The 17,532-nt window shown below is 44.3% G+C and overlaps 1 protein-coding gene across 2 annotated transcripts in view; it reads left to right on the forward strand.

Moving 5' to 3' along the window:
- Nucleotides 1–17,532, forward strand: part of LOC140485526 (polycomb group RING finger protein 3) — a 212,901-nt gene that overhangs the window by 14,366 nt on the left and 181,003 nt on the right. The window contains exon 2 of one of the 2 annotated variants that reach the window (XM_072583708.1): nucleotides 11,400–11,712. The exons of the other annotated variant lie outside the window; for it this stretch is intronic. Within the exon in view, the coding sequence (XP_072439809.1) occupies nucleotides 11,683–11,712 (30 nt within the window). The 5' untranslated portion in view covers nucleotides 11,400–11,682. The remainder of the gene's footprint in view (nucleotides 1–11,399; nucleotides 11,713–17,532) is intronic. 2 annotated transcript variants of the gene reach the window in all.

The following is a 17,532-nucleotide window of genomic DNA, read 5'->3' on the forward strand; positions in this document are numbered from 1 at the left end:
AGTGTGAGGTTGTCCATTTTGGAAGAACAAATAAGAATGCGGAATACAGGGTTAATGGTAGGGTTCTTAGTCAGGTGGAGGAACAGAGGGCTCTTGGGGTCTATGTACATAGATCTTTGAAAGTTGCCACTCAGGTGGATAGAGTTTGTAAGAAGGCCTATGGAGTATTATCGTTCATTAGCAGAGGGATTGAATTCAAGAGTCGTGAAGTGATGTTGCAGCTGTACAGGACTTTGGTTAGGCCACAGTTGGAGTACTGTGTGCAGTTCTGGTTGCCTCACTTTAGGAAAGATGTGGAAGCTTTGGAGAGGGTGCAGAGAAGATTTACCAGGATGTTGCCTGGAATGGAGAGTAGGTCGTACGAGGATAGGTTGAGAGTTCTCGGCCTTTTCTCGTTGGAACGGCGAAGGATGAGGGGTGACTTGATAGAGGTTTATAAGATGATCAGAGGAATAGATAGAGTAGACAGTCAGAAATTTTTTCCCTGGGTACAACAGAGTGTTACAAGGGGACATAGATTTAAGGTGAAGGGTGGAAGGTATAGGGGAGATGTCAGGGGTGGGTTCTTTACCCAGAGAGTGGTGGGGGCATGGAATGCGCTGCCCGTGGGAGTGGTAGAGTCAGAATCATTGGCGACCTTTAAGCGGCATTTGGATAGGTACATGGATGGGTGCTTAATCTAGGATAGAAGTTCAGCACAACATCGTGGGCCGAAGGGCCTATTCTGTGCTGTATTGTTCTATGTTCTATGTTCTATGGTGTGGAGTCTGTGTGGGTGGAGTTGAGGGACCACAAAGGCAAAAAAAACCCATAATGGGAGTTCTGTACTGACCTCCCAGCAGTGGTCAGGACAAGGGGTGCAAGATGTACCAGGAAACAGATAGGGCATGTCAGAAAGGCAAGGTCACGGTAATCACGGGGGACTTCAGTATGCAAATGGACTGGGTGAATAATGTTGCCGGTGGATCCAAAGAAAGGGAATTCATGGAATGCTTACAGGATGGCTTTTTGGAACTGCTTGTGATGGAGCCCACAAGGGAGCAGGCTATTCTGGACTTAGTGCTATTTAATGAGCCAGACTTTATAAAAGATCTTGAAGTAAGGGAACACTTCGGAGGCAGTGATCATAATATGGTAGAGTTCAGTCTGCAGTTTGAAAGTGAGAAGGCAAAATCGGATATAATGGTGTTACAGTTAAACAAGGGGCTTGGGAGAGGAACTGATGAAAATCGACTGGAAGCAGAGCCTACTGAAGAGGACAGTAGAGCAACAATGGCAGGAGTTTCTGGGTGTAATTGAGGACACAATACAGAGGTTCATTCCAAAGAAAAGAAAGATTATCTGTGGTTTTCTTTGGGGGTGTGGAATTAGACAGCCATGGCTGACAAAGGAAGTCAGGAAATGTATCAAAGAAAAAGAGGTAGCCTATAAAGTGGCCAAGAGCACTGGGAAATCAGAAGATTGGGAAGACTGCAAAAACAAACAGAGGATAACAAAGAGAGAAATAAGGAAGGAGAGGGTCAAATATGAAGGTAAGCTAGCCCGTAATTGTAGAAATTACAGTAAAAATTTATTTCAATACATAAGAAACAAACGAGAGGCAGAGGTAGAAATTGCGTAGCTCCAATTTGGTGCAGGAAGACTATCGATGGGAGATAAGGAAATAGCTGAAGAACTTAATAGGTACTTTATGTCAGTCTTCACAGTGGAAGACATGAGTAATATCCCAACAATTAAGGAGAGTCAGGGGCAGAGTGAATATGGTAGCCATTACAAAAGAGAAATTTCTAGAAAAGTTAAAAGGTCTAAAAATTGATAAGTCTCCTGGCACTGATGGGCTACATCCTAGAGTTCTGAGGGAGGTGGCTGAGGAAATAGTGGAGGCGTTGGTTGTGATCTTTCAAAAGTCACAGGAGTCGGGGAAAGTCCCAGGTGACTGGAAAATCACTGTTGTAATCCCCTTGTTCTAGAAATAATCAAGTCAAAAGATGGAAAATTATAAGCCAATTAGCCTAACCTTGGTCGTAGGAAAAATCCTAGAATCCATCTTTAAGGATGAGATTTCTAAATTCTTGGAAGTGCAGGGTTGGATTAGAACAAGTTAGCATGGATTTAGTAAGGAAAGGTCGTGCCTGACAAACCTGTTAGAGTTTTTTGAAGAGGTAACAAGTGGGTTAGACCAGGGAAACCCAGTGGATGTTATCTATCTAGACTTCCGAAAGGCCTTTGATAAGGTGCCTCAGGAGGCTGCTAAGTAAGGTGAGAGCCCATGGTGTTGGATGTGAGCTACTGGCATGGATTGTGGATTGGCTGTCTGACAGAAGGCAGAGAGTTGGGATTAAAGGTTCTTTTTTGGAATGGCAGCTAGTGACAAGTGGTGTCCCGCAGGGTTCAGTGTTGGGGCTGCAGCTGTTCATATTAATGGTCTGAATGAAGGCACTGGGGGCATTCTGGCAAAGTTTGCCGATGGTATGAAGTTCGGTGGACAGGTGGGTAGTACTGAGGAGGTAGGGAGGCTGCAGAAAGATTTAGACAGTTTAGGAGAGTAGTCGAGGAAATGGCTGATGAAATTGATGAGCAAATGCGAGGTCTTGCACTTTGGAAAAAAAGAATACAGGCAAGGACTATTTTCTAAACAGTGAGAAAATTCATAAAGCCAAAGTACAAAGGGATCTGGGAGTGCTAGTCTAGAATTCTCTAAAGGTTGACTTGCAGGTTGAGTCAGTAATGTTGTCATTTATTGCAGATTGGGGGGTGGATTTTGGAAAGGTGCAGAAGTAACAGGGTTGCATAGATTGATAGATTCTTGTTGTCTAGAGGAATTAAGAGCTATGGGGAGAACGCTGGTAAGTGGAGCTGAAATGCGCATCAGCCATGATTGAATGGCGGAGTGGACTCGATGGGCCGAATGGCCTTACTTCCACTCCTATGTCTTATGGTCTTATGGTAACATTACAGTGCAGTACAGGCCCTTCAGCCCTTGATTTTGCACCAACCCGTGAAACCAATCTGAAGCCCATTTAACCTATACAATTCTGTTTTTGTTCATGTGATGATCCAATGACCAAATAAATGCCCTTAAAGTTGATGAGTATACTACTGTTGCAGGGAGTGTGTTTCACGCCCCTACTACTGTGAGTAAATAAATTACCTCTGACATCTGTACTTTATCTATCTTCCCTCAATTTAAACATATACCACCTTGTGCTAGCCATCAACATCTGAAGAAAAAAGCTTTCAATGTCCAACATATCTAACCCTCTGATTATCTTGTCTGTCTCAATTAAGTCACCTTTCAACCTTCATCTCTCTAACAAAAACAGTCTCATGTCCCTCAGCCTTTCCTCGTGTGACCTTCCCTCCATACTAGGCAACATCTGAGTAAATCTCTCAACCCTTTTCTAAGCTTCCACATCCTTCCTCTAATACGGTGGCCAGAACTGTACGCAACGCTCCAAGTGCGGCCGCACCAGCATTTTGTACAGCTGCACCATGACCTCATGGTTCCGCAACTCAATCCCTCTACTAATAAAAGCTAACACTTTGTATGCCTTCTTAACAACCCTATCAATTTGGATGGCAACTTTCAGGGATCTGGGTACATGGGCACTGAGATCTCTTTAGATGATGCTTTCCTGATGAAGGGCTTTTGTCTGAAATGTCAATTTTCCTGCTCCTTGAATGCTGCCTGACCTGCTGTGCTTTTCCAGCACCACACTCTTGACTGAGATCTCTCTGCTCATCTGCACTAACAAGGATCTTAACATTAGCCCAGTACTCTGCATTCCTGTTGCTCCTTCCAAAGTGAATTACCTCACACTTTTCTGCACTAAAGTGCCACCTCTCAGCCCAGCTCTACAGCTTATCTATGTCCCTCTGTAACCTGCAACATCCTTCTGCACTATCCACAACTCTACCGACCTTAGTGTCATCTGCAAATTTACAACCTCATCCATTTATAAAAATGACAAACAGCAGTGGACCCAAAATGGATCACTGCGGTCCACCACGAGTAACTGAACTCCAGGATGAACATTTTCCATCAACCACCACCCTGTGTCTTCTTTGAGCTAGCCAATTCCTGATTCAAACCGTTAAATCACCCTCAATTCCATGCCTTCATATTTTGTGCAATAGTGTACCATTGGCAACCTTATCCAACGCCTTGCTAAAATCCATATACACCACATCGACTGCTTTACCCTCATTCACCTGTTTGGTCACCTTCTCAAAGAATTCAATAAGGCTTGTGAGGCACAACCTACCCTTCACAAAACCGTGTTGACTGTTGCTAATCAACTTATTCCTTTCTAGATTGTTATAAAATCTAGCTCTTATAATTGTTTCTAACACTTTACCCACAACCAAAGTCTATAATTACCAGGGTTGTCTCTACTCCCCTTCTTGAGCAAGGGGACAACGTTTGATATTCTCAGTTTTCTGGTACTATTCATGTAGACAATGACAACAAAAAGATCAAAGCCAAAGGCTCGGCAGTCTCCTTTCTGACTTCCCAGAGAATCCAAGATAAATTCCATCCAGCCCAGGGGACTTATCTATTTTTACATTTTCCAGAATTGCTAACATCTCCTCCTTGTGAACCTCAATCCTATCTAGTCTGGTGGTCTGTATCTCAGTATTCTCCTCAACAACTTTGTCTTTTTCTCATGGGTGTAGAAGGGCTTTTGCCCGAATCGTCGATTTTACTGCTCCTTGGATGCTGCCTGAACTGCTGTAATTGTCCAACACCACTAATCCAGAATCTGGTTTCCAGCATCTGCAGTCATTGTTTTTACCTCATGGGTGACAACTCTAATATTGATTGGAATCTCCTTAATTCAAATAGTATGGAAGAAGCAGTTTTTGTCAGGTGTGTCCAGGAAGGATTCCTGACTCAATATATAAATAGGCTGTCTAGACAGGAGGTCATATTGGATTTGATGCTTTGCATTGAACCAGGGCAGGTGTCAGATCTCATGGTCAGAGAGCATTTTAGTGATAGTGATCACAACTACCTGACCTTTATGATAGTCATGGAGAGGGATAAGAGCAGACAGTATGGGAAAGTATTTAGTTGGGGGAGGGGGAATTACAATGCTATTAGGTAGGAACTGGGGTGCTTAGATTGGGAACAAATGTTCTCAGGAAAATGCATGACAAAAATGTGGAGGTTGTTTAGGGAGCACTTGCTGAGAGTGCTTTATAGGTTTGCCCCACTGAGGCAAGGAAAGGATTGTAGGATGAAGGAACCTTGGGTGACAAGGGATGTAGAACTTCCAGGAGAAAGTGAGGGCTGCAGACGCTTAAGATCAGAGTCAAAAAGTGTGGTGATGGAAAGGCACAGCATCCGAGGAGCAGGATGAAGAGCTTATGCTTGAAACGTCGACTCTCCTGCTCCTTGGGTGCTGCCTGACTGGCTGTGCTTTTCGAGCACCACACTTTTTGATGTAGAACATCTAGTCAAGAGGAAGAAGGAAGTTTACTTCAGGTTGTGGAGGCAAGGATCAGCCAGGGCTCCAGAGGGTTACGTGGAGGCCAGGAAAAAACTGAAGAATGGACTTATGAGAGCTAGAAGGAAGGGCATGAAAAAGCTTAAGCAGGTAGGATTATGGAAAACCCAAAGGCATTCTCCACTTATATGAGGCACAAGAGGGTGGCCAGAGTGAGGGTAGTCAGGGATAGTGAAGTGAACTTGCGCCTGGAATCAGAGGAAGTAGGGGAGGTCCTTAATGAATGCTTTGCTTTAGTATTCACTACAGACAGCGAACCTGTCATTTGTGAGGATAGCGTGAAACAGTTGGGTATGCTCAAACAGGTTGATGTTTAGAAGGAGGATGTGCTGAAAATTTTGAAAAACCTAAGGATTGATAAGTCCCCTGGGCCAGACAGGATATACCCAAGGTTATTACAGGAAGCGAGGGAAGAGATTGCTGCGCCTTTGGTGATGATCTTTGCATCCTCACTGTCCAATGGAATAGTGCCAGATGATTGGAAAGTGGCAAATGTTATTCCCTTGTTCAAGAAAGGAAATAGGGATAATCCTGGGAATTACAGACCAGTCAGTCTTACATCAGTGGGGGGCAAGTTATTGGAGGAGATTCTGAGAGAAATTATAGTTACGTGGAAATCCAGAGTTTGATTATAGATAGTCATCATGGCTTGGTGAGGGGCAGGTCATGCCTCACAAGCCTTGTTGAATTCTTTGAGGACATGACAAACACATTGATTAAAATAGATTAGTGGATATGGCGTATATGGATTTTAGCAAGTTGTTCAATAAGTTTCCCCATGGTAGGCTCATTAAAAAAGTAAGGAGGCAAGAAATGCAGGGAAATTTGGCTGTCTGGATACAGAATTGGCTCGCCTATCGAAGACTGAGGGTGGTAGTAGATGGAAAGTATTCAACCTCTAGCATGATGACCAGTGGTGTTCCACAGAGATCTGTTCTGGGACCTCTGTTCTTTGTAATTTTTATAAATGACTTTGATGAGAATGTGGAAGGTGAGTTAGTAAGTTTGCCAATGACACGAAGGTTGGTGGAGTTATGGATAGTGTGGAGGGTTGTTATAGGTTGCAATGAGACGTTGACAGGATGCAGAACTGGACTGAGAAATGGCAGATCGAGTTCAACCTGGAAAAGTGTGAAGTGATTCATGTTGGAAGGTCGAATTAGAATGCAGAATATCGGGTTAAAGGCAGAATTCTTAGCAGTGTGGAGTAACAGAAGGGTCTTGGGGTCCATGACTGTAGATCCCTCAAAGTTGTCACCCAAGTTGATAGGGTTGTTAAGAAGCATGTGGTGTGTTGGCTTTCTTTTACAAGGGGATTGAGTTTAAGATCCACGAGGTTGTGCAACTCTATGGAGCCCTGCTTCGACCACACTTGGTATATTGTGTTCTGTTCTGGTTGCCTCATTAGAGAAAGGATGTGAAAGCTTTAAAGATAGTGCAGTGGAGAAATACCGGGATGCTGCCTGGACTGGAGGGCATGTCTTATGAAGAAAGGTTGAGGGAGCTAGGGCTTTTCTCATTGGAGCAACGAAGGATGAGAGGTGACTTGACAGAAGTGTACAAGATGTTGAGAGGCATGCTTTTTAAATTATCCTTTGCTTTTTAAGGTCTTCCCACAAATCTTCATCACATTGTATGCTTTTTCTTTTGTCAGCCATGCCTCATCCTCCCCTTCGTATGTTTCTTCTTTCTTGGGATGAATTTCTTCCAAATTATCTCCAGAAACTCCTGTTATTGCTCCTGTACCATGTTCCCTTGGAAACAACTCTGGTCAGCTCTCCCTCATACCTTTGTAATTACTCTACTCAATTGTATTGCTATAACATCTGATTCCAGCTTCTCCCTCTCTGAGTGGTTCCTTCACCTGATCCTCCCAAATCAAGTCTGCTTCATTACATGTCACTATATCAAGAATTTCCTGTTCCCTGTGGACTTAGCATAAGCTGCTCTGAAACACCATCTTGTAGACATTCCATAAATTCTTTTTCTTGAGATCCGCTACCAACCTGGTTTTCCCAGTCCACCTGCATTTTGAAGTTCCATGTGATTATTGTAATAGCGCCTTTCTTATGTGCCTTTTCTTCCCCACATCCTGACTATAGCTCGGAGGTCTGTGCACAAGTCCCATCAGAGTCATCTTTCTTTTATGGTTCCTCAACTCTACCAATGCAAATTCTACACCTCCCGACTCTATGTCACTTCTTGCTGTCGATTTAATTTCATTTCTTCCTCACAAGGCAATTATGTTCCTTCTGTCCATCTACCTGTCCTTTCGATAAGACATGTATCCTTGGGTATTTAGTTTCCGTCTGTCATCTCCTTGTCGCCACATCTCTGAGATACCCACAACATCATACCTTCCAATTTCAATCTGCGCGAAAAAGCTCTTTTGCCTTGTTTGGCATACTGCATGCATTTAGGTACAACACCCTGAGTCTTGCGTTGACTGTCCCCTTCTCATAGTTGTCCCTTTATCTGCTGAAGTTAGATTCCTTTCCATACTCTCTCCTATTACTTGTTTTGGAAACTTCAATTCCCTCTGCTGAGCTCTCCTCCCATTTATCTTTTTCCGTAATTTTCCACGCAACTAACACAGAGGTTATACACTTCAGTGTTCTTTGGAGGAGATGTGAACATGGCTTAAAGCAAAGACTTTTTTTTTCTTAAAGAAAGGTATGGGCTATGATCGCATAGTACATTCAGACAATTACCAATCAATATACGATATTGCTTTATTTGACGGTTACTTGGTCCACTGATATTTCCTGGGAACCAACTTTGTTTTCCAACATTCAAGCCCCCCTTATTTCACTAACCGAGCCATTGCACCTGCATCTGAAGGTCAGTTATGATGTCCAGTAATGTCTTATCTAGTCTAGTTACTTCATTGCTGTAAATGGATCATTGTTTACTAATCTCTATTGAAGCAGACTGTGGTTAGTCATTTATGCAGCTATAGAGTTAGCAGTTAGTAACTTAAAAGCCATTTTATGCAACTTTTAGCAGAACTGTCAATTTGCAGCCTAGAAGCCATTTTGTCATGTTATTAGCATCACGAAGCCATTTTACTGCCACCTAAGTTGTTAAGAACATCTGTTAAGCGGTTATTCCTGACAACACCTGATGACCTCAGTGTGTATTCAGGTTTCAGATCCTCATCTCCCCACTTTGGTCATTCCATGACAACACCATGGAATGGGAGGACTTCGATTAGATCAGTCCAATCGAATGGATGCTAGAGACTGCCATACTTCCTCATCCAAGGAGGAGGAAGTAGGGAAAGGAAACCACTCCTCCTCACCTTCATTTGGACGGAGAAGAAGCATTTTCGGTGGGGGGACCCAATGTTGTCAACAGAAATTACTAGTTTGGCAATAATACATTTATCAATAGCAATGCCAGCAAAGAGACAAATTAAAATATTCCCAATATACATGGCCAGATTTATCAAACCATGAGCCAAAACCCCAATCTCTCCATCCAGTGCCTTCTGTCATTTGATTGATGAAGGTGCAGATGTTATCTACATGCTTTGTAATATTCTCGATGAGGTCAGTAACCCCATCATATACTTGCCTTTTACTATGGCGCAAACCCCACCCTCTTTGATGAGTAGGGTAGTCGAGGGCATACCGGTTTTGTTGGGAAATTAGATACAGTTCTGAGAGCATGACCTTAACTCCTGCGAAGGCTGAGGCCATCTCATTGCTCAAGAGAGTGAGACTGCAAATAAGATAGTTTCGGTTTTGATGGCTAATAATTCCTCCAGATCCCCTGAAGGAAAAAGTACTAAGAAATGCGTAGCCCACCGATTGAGCTTTACTGCTGCCTAAACCCTTAGCACCCCTCCAATGCACGCAGAATTCAGGCAAAACTGAACGTTTGGTAGGGAAACCACAACCCCATTCCCAGGTAGTTGGACAGGCAACAGTAGTTGAAAAAGTGTTACTGGAGCTACGGCACGGGGAGTATCTATTTAATCAAGAACAAGGTCATTCTGCTGTGGCTGAAAAAGTAATAATCGGGTTTAGTATAGATAATGGAGGAGGCTTCCCAATAAGAAGCAGACCTGTTTTTGTGACTACCCTGATGTATGGGTAGTCTATGGCTGCAAAGTATGATCACCCTGGGTGCTTTGGGTGAAAGCTGCTCAATAAAAAGAGGCTATTCAAAGTTTGTGAGAAGATTTATAGCTTGGGTGTTCGTTGTTGTGGTTCTGTTCGCCGAGCTGGGAATTTTTGTTGCGTATGTTTCGTCCCCTGTCTAGGTGACCTCCTCAGTGCTTGGGAGCCTCCTGTGAAGCGCTTCTTTTGCCCAGCATGAGCAAAACCAATGTAGTGTACAAAATCCCATGCAAGGACTGTACAAAACACTACATAGGACAAACAGGAAGACAGCTAACGATCCGCATCCATGAACACCAACTAGCCACGAAACGACATGACCAGCTATCCTTAGTAGCCGCACACTCAGATGACAAGCAACATGAATTCGACTGGGACAACACAAGCCAAACAGAGAACAGCCAGGGAATTCCTAGAGGCCTGGCACTCATCCACAGATTCTATCAATAAGCACATCGACCTGGACCCAATGTACCGACCACTGCAACTGACAGCTGGAACAGACAACCGGAAGCGGCAGATTCAAACCACTACAAATGCCGGAGGAAAGATCACAGAAGCGCTTCACAGGAAGCTCCCAAGCACCGAGGATGTCACCTCGACAGGGGATGAAACATCTGCAACACAAATTCCCAGCTCGGTGAACAGAACCACAACAAAGAGGTTATTATTCCAGACTGGTTCCTTCTATCCCACAATTGGGAAGATGGAGGTGCCATTAAGGGTCTCATAGTGAAGTTGGGTGCCATTACAGGCCTCCCAACAGTGAGCGTGAGGTAGAAGAACAAATAGGTAAATAGATTATGGAAAGATGTAGAGGCAACAGGGTGGTGGTGATGGGAGATTTTAATTTTCCCAACATTGACTGGGATACACTTAATGTCAGAGGTCTGGATGGGGCAGACTTTCTAAGGAGCGTCCAGAGAAGTTTTCTAGAGCAGTAAGTCAGTAGTCCAACAAGGGAAGGGGCAATATTGGACCTGATATTGGGGAATGAGCCAAGCCAAGTGGTACAGGTTGCAGTGGGCGATTTCCTTGGGAATAGTGACCACAATTCTGCAAGTTTTAGAATACTCATAGACAAAAGATGAGAGTGGTCCTCTGGGAAGAGTACTAAACTGGGCCAAGGCCAAGGCCAAACGTTGCCAGCAGAGGTAGTGGAGGCAGGCATGGTAGAAGGTGCGTTTAGACAGATGCATACGTGGAGGAGCAGAGGGATAGGTTTAGACAATGGGTTTGGATTGGCTCAGGCTTGGAGGGCTGAAGGGACTGTTCCTGGACTGTAAATTTTCTTTGTTCTTCTTTATTACCCATACCACAAAGAGCCTGAATACCAGCAATAACAGAGACACATTCCTCCAGTAGGCATGCGCATGAGATGCGCGCCCCACAGGGGAGCTGTAGTGGTTGGTACATTTGACCAAGGTGCATGCAACAGTCTTAGTCACATTCACGTAAGTGCACCCCCATCCCTTACTGTTGTAACAATTGGGATAGGCTCCCCCAGACCTATTAGAGGAAGTCCACAAGCAACTAGCAGGTGGGGATAAGTAATGGTCAAAAGAAACATTATGTCCTGTAAACACCTTAGAAGTATTCCATAGTCCGTCGTTGGGATTCAGGTGGAGGAAAGCGGTCAAAAAGTCCTATGAGGGCGTAACAGATCATTTCATCCCGGCCGAATATTTTATTGTGACTTTGAAGAAACAAATTGTTTTGAAAGGTAACATTTCCCCATTTTCTCTTTTCTGACGTGCCAATTTAGACCTCTTTGAATAGAGGCAAGGCTTACCAGGCTGCCCACAGCACAACTGAAATCAAACTGGCACAAAACACCTTGACAGGGTAAAGACCATTGAGCCTTGTTCTGTAAATGAACAGTCTGATCTTCATGATGCAGTTGACCATTGCGGCAATCTTTCGTGGAAACCTTCTATGCATTGAAGGAATCAGTCTCTCTGCACACGAGGACATTTTTTCAGCATAAATGGAACACAGCCTCTGGCTGCTCAGGATCACATGGGTAAACCGTCCCGTCTGGAGCACCAATGCCAGCGACGACGAGTCCATGTTGCAGGGTAAGTTTGATCTTCATCATAATGGTTGTTTCTGGATCAAAGATTAGGTTAACTAAAACAGAAGAAGAATTACTATTCGAAACATGCAGCTATATCTTAGTGGTCTGCTCTCTCAGTTCCCCATCATCTCCATCTCCATCATCTCTCCCTTGCAAGGGGCTCATGTGATGACCTTGCAATGATGGAGGTGAACCCAGGCAGAGTGGCTGGCCACCTTAACGGCAGCCGGAGTGGTGAGGAGGACCTAGAAGGGTCCTTCCCATCGAGGTTAGAGGCTGTGGTGTGTCCAATTCTTGATGAGAATGAAGGAGTCTGGTTCAGCAGTCGGAACACTGTCAAGGGAGGGGAGCTTTTCATGAGCAGCATGGACTTGGGAATGAAGACCTCGCAAAATTTTAGTCAAGGAAAGAACATAGGAGGACATGTCCTGAGTTATGTGGTGGAAGTGAATAGGGAAAGAGGCATCATTCCAAGGCATGCAGAAAGCTCGACTGTAGATAATTTCGGCTGGGGACAACCGAGCTTTACCCACAAGAGTGCATCATAGGTGGAACAATACCAGAGGCAATAACCTAACCCAGGAAAGACCTGTTTCACAAATCAATTTGGCAAGTTTAGTTTTCAGAATCTGGTTACAATGCTGCACGAGCCCTGAAATCTGTGGGCAGTAAGCACAATGAAGTTGGTGGTGGATCCCAAACTTAGAGCGTAATTCCTAATTACTATCACCAAGAAGATGAGGGCCATTGTCAGAAGATAGGCAAAAGGAAATACCAAAGCGGGGAATAATCTCCTTGAGCAATATATTTACAACAGTTCTGACAGTAGTGTTGGAAGTGGGGTAAGCTTCAACGCATCTGGAAAAAGCATCAACAATGACCAAAACATACTTATAGTGCTGCCACCTTTGCAACTCAGTGAAGTCAAGCTGAAGGGTTTGGAACGCCCCTTCAGGGAGGGGTATCTGCCCATCCAGGCAAGGCACACACTTGCCGGTTTGTGCCCTTGGCAGGTGAGGCATCAAGCACTGACACTTTGGGCCATCTGCTGGAGGCGAGGGTGCCACCAGGTGGTCAAGAGGAGGTCAGCTGTTGAGCAAGCACCACAATGAGTAACATTGTGGAGACAGTCAAAGTTCCATAAGGCAAGAGCATCAGACAAACAAATATGACCAGCTGGAGTGGTTCAGGGTTTAGAAGCGCAAAGTACAAAGAAAATGTACAGCCCAGGAACGAGCCCCAAGCCGATCCAAATGTACTGTCTAAACCTGTCGGTCAATTCCTAAACATCTGTATCCCTCTGCTCCCACCTATTCATGCACCAAAAGAGAAAATGCTGGAATATCTCAGCAGGTCTGACAGCATCTGTAAGGAGAGAAAAGAGTTGACGTTTCGAGTCTAACTGACCCTTTGTCAAAGCAAAAAAAAGGGAGAAATAGGAAGGTCTTTATACTAGGCTGAGAGAAGGTGAGTCATGGCTCCAGAAGCAAAGGTAGCAATAAAGAGGTGATAATGATAGTGCATAGAGAGATTATAGGGAGATTAAGAGCTGTGAATGACCAAGGCTGAAGCCAGTGCTATGTGACAAAAGATGGGGGGATGGGTGAAGCAGAGGCAAAATGGAAAACAGGGGAGAAGGACAGCAAAGGGGGATGAGGAGAGAAAAAAGGTGATGAGAGAGTGGGGAGCGAGAGAAAGAGAGACAATCAAGAAATCAGAGGTACAGAACAGTGAAAAAAATATAGAAAAAATAAATAAAATAAATTAAATAAAATTACGGAGCAGAATGAAAACAGAGGGGTCGAGATGGGATAATCATCTGAAGTTGTTGAATCTCATCTGAGATTTTCCAGCATTTCCTCTTTTGATTTTAGCTTCCAGCATCCACAGTAATTTGCTTTCACCTACTCATGTATCTGTCCAGATGCATCTTAAATGAATCTACCATGCCTGCCTCTAACACCTCTGCTGGCAAACGCGTTCCAAATGCCCACCTCCCTCTGTGTGAAGTACTTGCCGTGTGTATCCCCCCTTAAACTTTCCACCTCTCACTTTGAAAGTATGACCTCTCGTTATTGAATCCTTCACCTTGGGGAAAAAGCTTGTCTCCCTGTCTATACCCTTCATGATTTTGTAAACCTCAATCAGGACCTCCCTCAATCTCCTTTTTTTCTGGTGAAAATAAACCTAACCTACTCAACCTCTCTTCACAGCTAGTACCTTCTATATCAGGCAACATCCTCGTAAACTTTCTCTGCACCCTCTCCATAGCGTCCACATCCTTTTGGAAATGTGGCGCCCAGAACTGTACACAGTATTCTAAATGCAGCCGAAATAGCAGGATTAGTCAGAGGTGCCCGCCTGTAAGGTAACAATATCTTTAATGCTGGCATTAGTTTGCCTGATGTTGACTCACTCTTGTCAGAGCTTTCAGTCTGGCTCAGCATTTTAAGCTCAATCATAAGATGGTCACGAGAAGCTTCTTTTGCGGCCTCATCAGCAGCTCACTTACCAATGTTGACAGGGGATTGGCCAGTGGTATGGGCAGCACATTTGATAACAGAAACCTGTTTTGGGAGCAGGAACACAGTTAAAAGGTTCGAGATGAGTTGACAGTGAGAATTGGGAGTAACTTAAGATGTCAAAAACCCTGTATTTTTCCAGAGCTGACCAAAATCATGTACAACCTCGAAAGCATAGCAGGAGTCCGTGTAAATGTTAACACAAAGGTATCCCGAGGACACAGGCATGGATCAGGGCAAAAAGTTCAGCTTGTTGGGCAAAAAAGGATCTCTCAAAACAAGCTGATTCCAGGATGGAGCCATGGTCATCGACTATCACGTAGCCTGAGAGGCGAGTACCTGTATGGCCAGTAGAAGAACAACATCAGTAAACATATTGACATCAGCGTCTGGGATAGGGGTGGTCAGAAAGATATGGATGAATTTGGATGTCCTCATTGATGTGGAGAAAACAGTCATGATCTGGAGTGGATAAGGGTAATGTGGGATGTGCAAGGAAATCGACAGGGTTAATGGTGGTATAGTACTTAAAGGTCATTCAAGGTTTGTTGAGGAGGTAAACCTCATAATGGTTTTGGCGAACAGCGGTCAAATGTTGAGTTTGCAATTATCCTAACAGGGCAATCCACCGCATGAGAACTGACGACAATGTCTCGCTGAAGTGTGAGGTTTTCAGTGGACTGTAAACTAAGATAAATAGCAGTAAGGATCTGAGTGCAACGGGGATGTCGTAAGACAACAGAGCCAAGTTTAGTAGAGAAATTGGCAACCGGGCAGTGTCAGTCTCCCATGTAGTTGAGTGAGAACTGAGGAAGCATGGTCATCCAGAATAGAGCAGTAAAGTTGGAAAGGTCTGTCATTGAGGGATCTTCCCAAAGGTGGAGCTTGTGACAAGGCATGTTTAAGTTCGTCAAAGGTTTCCTTTGCCTCTGAGGAGAGCCCGAAGGTACCTTTGTAGGACGTAAAGGGGGTTAACATGCCAACAAGGAGGGCAGTGTCAGAGATCCACTGTTGGTAGAAGTTGACCATGCCCAGTCACTGGCGTACCTGTTTTGCAGTTTTTGGGACCGGGAAGTTGACAATAAGAGTGATGCGGCTCTGTTCAAAAGAATGTAAGTCAGCTGACAGAATGAAACCTAGAAACTTCACCAGGCGTTGTGCAATTGAGACCTTTATTTGGAGAGACAACATAACCCAGGCATTTCAGATAATGGAGGACGACATCAGAGTGGTTAGATTCTTCATCTAGACTGGCAACAAAGAGATTGTCTACATATTGGATCAGTGCAGATCCACCTGTGAGGGTGAGAGACCACAATTGTTTCTGTAAGGCCTGAGAGAAAAGGGCCGGAGAATATATGAAGCTTTGAGGTAGTCGAGTCCATGTCATCTGGTGGCCCTTAAAAGTAAAGGCACATAGGTACTGACTGTCTTCATGAAGAGGCAGAGAGAAAAAAACATGTTGCAGGTCAACAACAGCGAAAAACTTAGTGTCTGATGGTACCGAGGCTAGAATATGAACTGGATTTCGGACCAGGGCATGAAGAGGCTGTAAAATAGTGTTGAGAGCTCTTAAGTTTTGAACCAGTATATATTGGTCTGGCTTGTCAGGTTTTGGGACAGCCATAATTAGAGTGTTACAGAGTGATTGGCAAGGGACCAGAATGCCATGAGTGGAGAAAGTAATCAATTAGAGTAGTGAGGCTCGGTATTGCCTGTTGGTTCAGCAGGTATTGGTGGATTGATGGTAGAGTAACATTTGGTTTTAGAGCGATCTGAAAGGGTTCACATTCCGTAAGTCCAAGATGAGAGGGTGTTTCAGCCCATACATCAGGTTCGGCTAAATCAACGACGTCCGAATTTCATGGTGCAGAATTATGACACAGAGCTAGGATTTGGATAGTAGACAATAGTCATCCCTCCTTGGAGTGTTTGCAGATAATTTTTGTGTCGTCTTAGAGATTTGAAATCTCATGTGAGCTTTCACCGAGGTCATTGAGGCTCCCGTGTCAATCAGAAAGGAATACCGTCTGTTTTCAGCTTTAAGTAAGACTGTCGGTTCCTGCTTGTAAGACGCAGACTTCAAAGGAAAGTTACGTAGTCATTGGGAAAAGGGGTTATTTTACGAAAACTTAGTGAGTCGTCCTCTACTCCTCGCACACTTCAGAGGGTGATTATTATTAAAGAGTTCCCTCCCAGTTATCATAAGAGTCCTGAGGGTAATTCCCATATCTGTCTCTTTGCCCCACCCCGTTGCCCCTTTAGGACAATTGCAAGCCCAATGAAAAGGGTGGCCACAATTAAAGCGGCCTCTGGTCGGGCAGTCACAAGCCCAGTGAGATGGGTCGCAACAATTGAAACAGCTCTGAGGGAGTTGTTTGGGAGTGACCCCCCCCCCGGCCACGTCTACGACCGTGGCCTCGAAAAGGTGAAGGAATACAACTGCAACACATTGGTAATTGTTGAGAAGTCTCTTCTGACTTTACATGGGTCAGTGCCTTGTTTTCGCTCTGATGTTTCCACAAAGCCTTAACTGAACAATGGAGTTGATTGGGATTAGCGCCCGACCCAGTCCAGGTTATTTGTCTTGACTGCGATGGTGACAGAGAACAGCAGACAGTTCAATAACGTAGAGTTATATTTAGCATTGACAACATGGAAATTCAAAGCTCGATCCCCAGAATAGGACTCATAACATTCTCGGAAGCATTCAAGAAAGTCTTCAGCAGACTCCTTACTTTTAGGGTGAAATTCGAGGATACAAGTAAGGTCAGTAGGTTTTGCCAGTACGGCGGATGCAGCGGCAAGAATATCATACTGTAGCTGTTGATCCTGAGCCACGGCGTTGGCGAGGGCAGCAAAATCATTGTAATGCATGCATTCAGTGAAACAGGTAGATTGAATGCAGGTAAGGATCTGTTGAATAAGGGCCCAGAGGTCCTGGCAGTGCTGTCATAAACTTTAATCGTGGTGTTTAGGAAATCAACTAATTGTTGGGGAGCAATTGAAAGTTATTACCAACTTGGTTCCACTTTTTAATTTAACTCATAGCTGCTCATATTCCCTCAGCAAAACCTCTTCTCTCTTTGCACTTGTAACATGGACCACAACAACTAATTTTTCCCACTCACGCCAAGATCCTCTGCAGCCCAAATCAATATCCTGAACCTGGGCATCACGGCCTTTGGGCTTCTCTATCCTGGCCTTGGTATCTTCAATCAAGTCTCACCTCCGCTTCCACGAAGAGGCCTAAGAGGAAAGGCAGATGAACTCAGGGCATGGTTGGGAGCATGGGACTG

The sequence above is a fragment of the Chiloscyllium punctatum genome, chromosome 14 (genome assembly GCF_047496795.1).
Source record: "Chiloscyllium punctatum isolate Juve2018m chromosome 14, sChiPun1.3, whole genome shotgun sequence".
Taxonomy (NCBI): domain Eukaryota; kingdom Metazoa; phylum Chordata; class Chondrichthyes; order Orectolobiformes; family Hemiscylliidae; genus Chiloscyllium; species Chiloscyllium punctatum.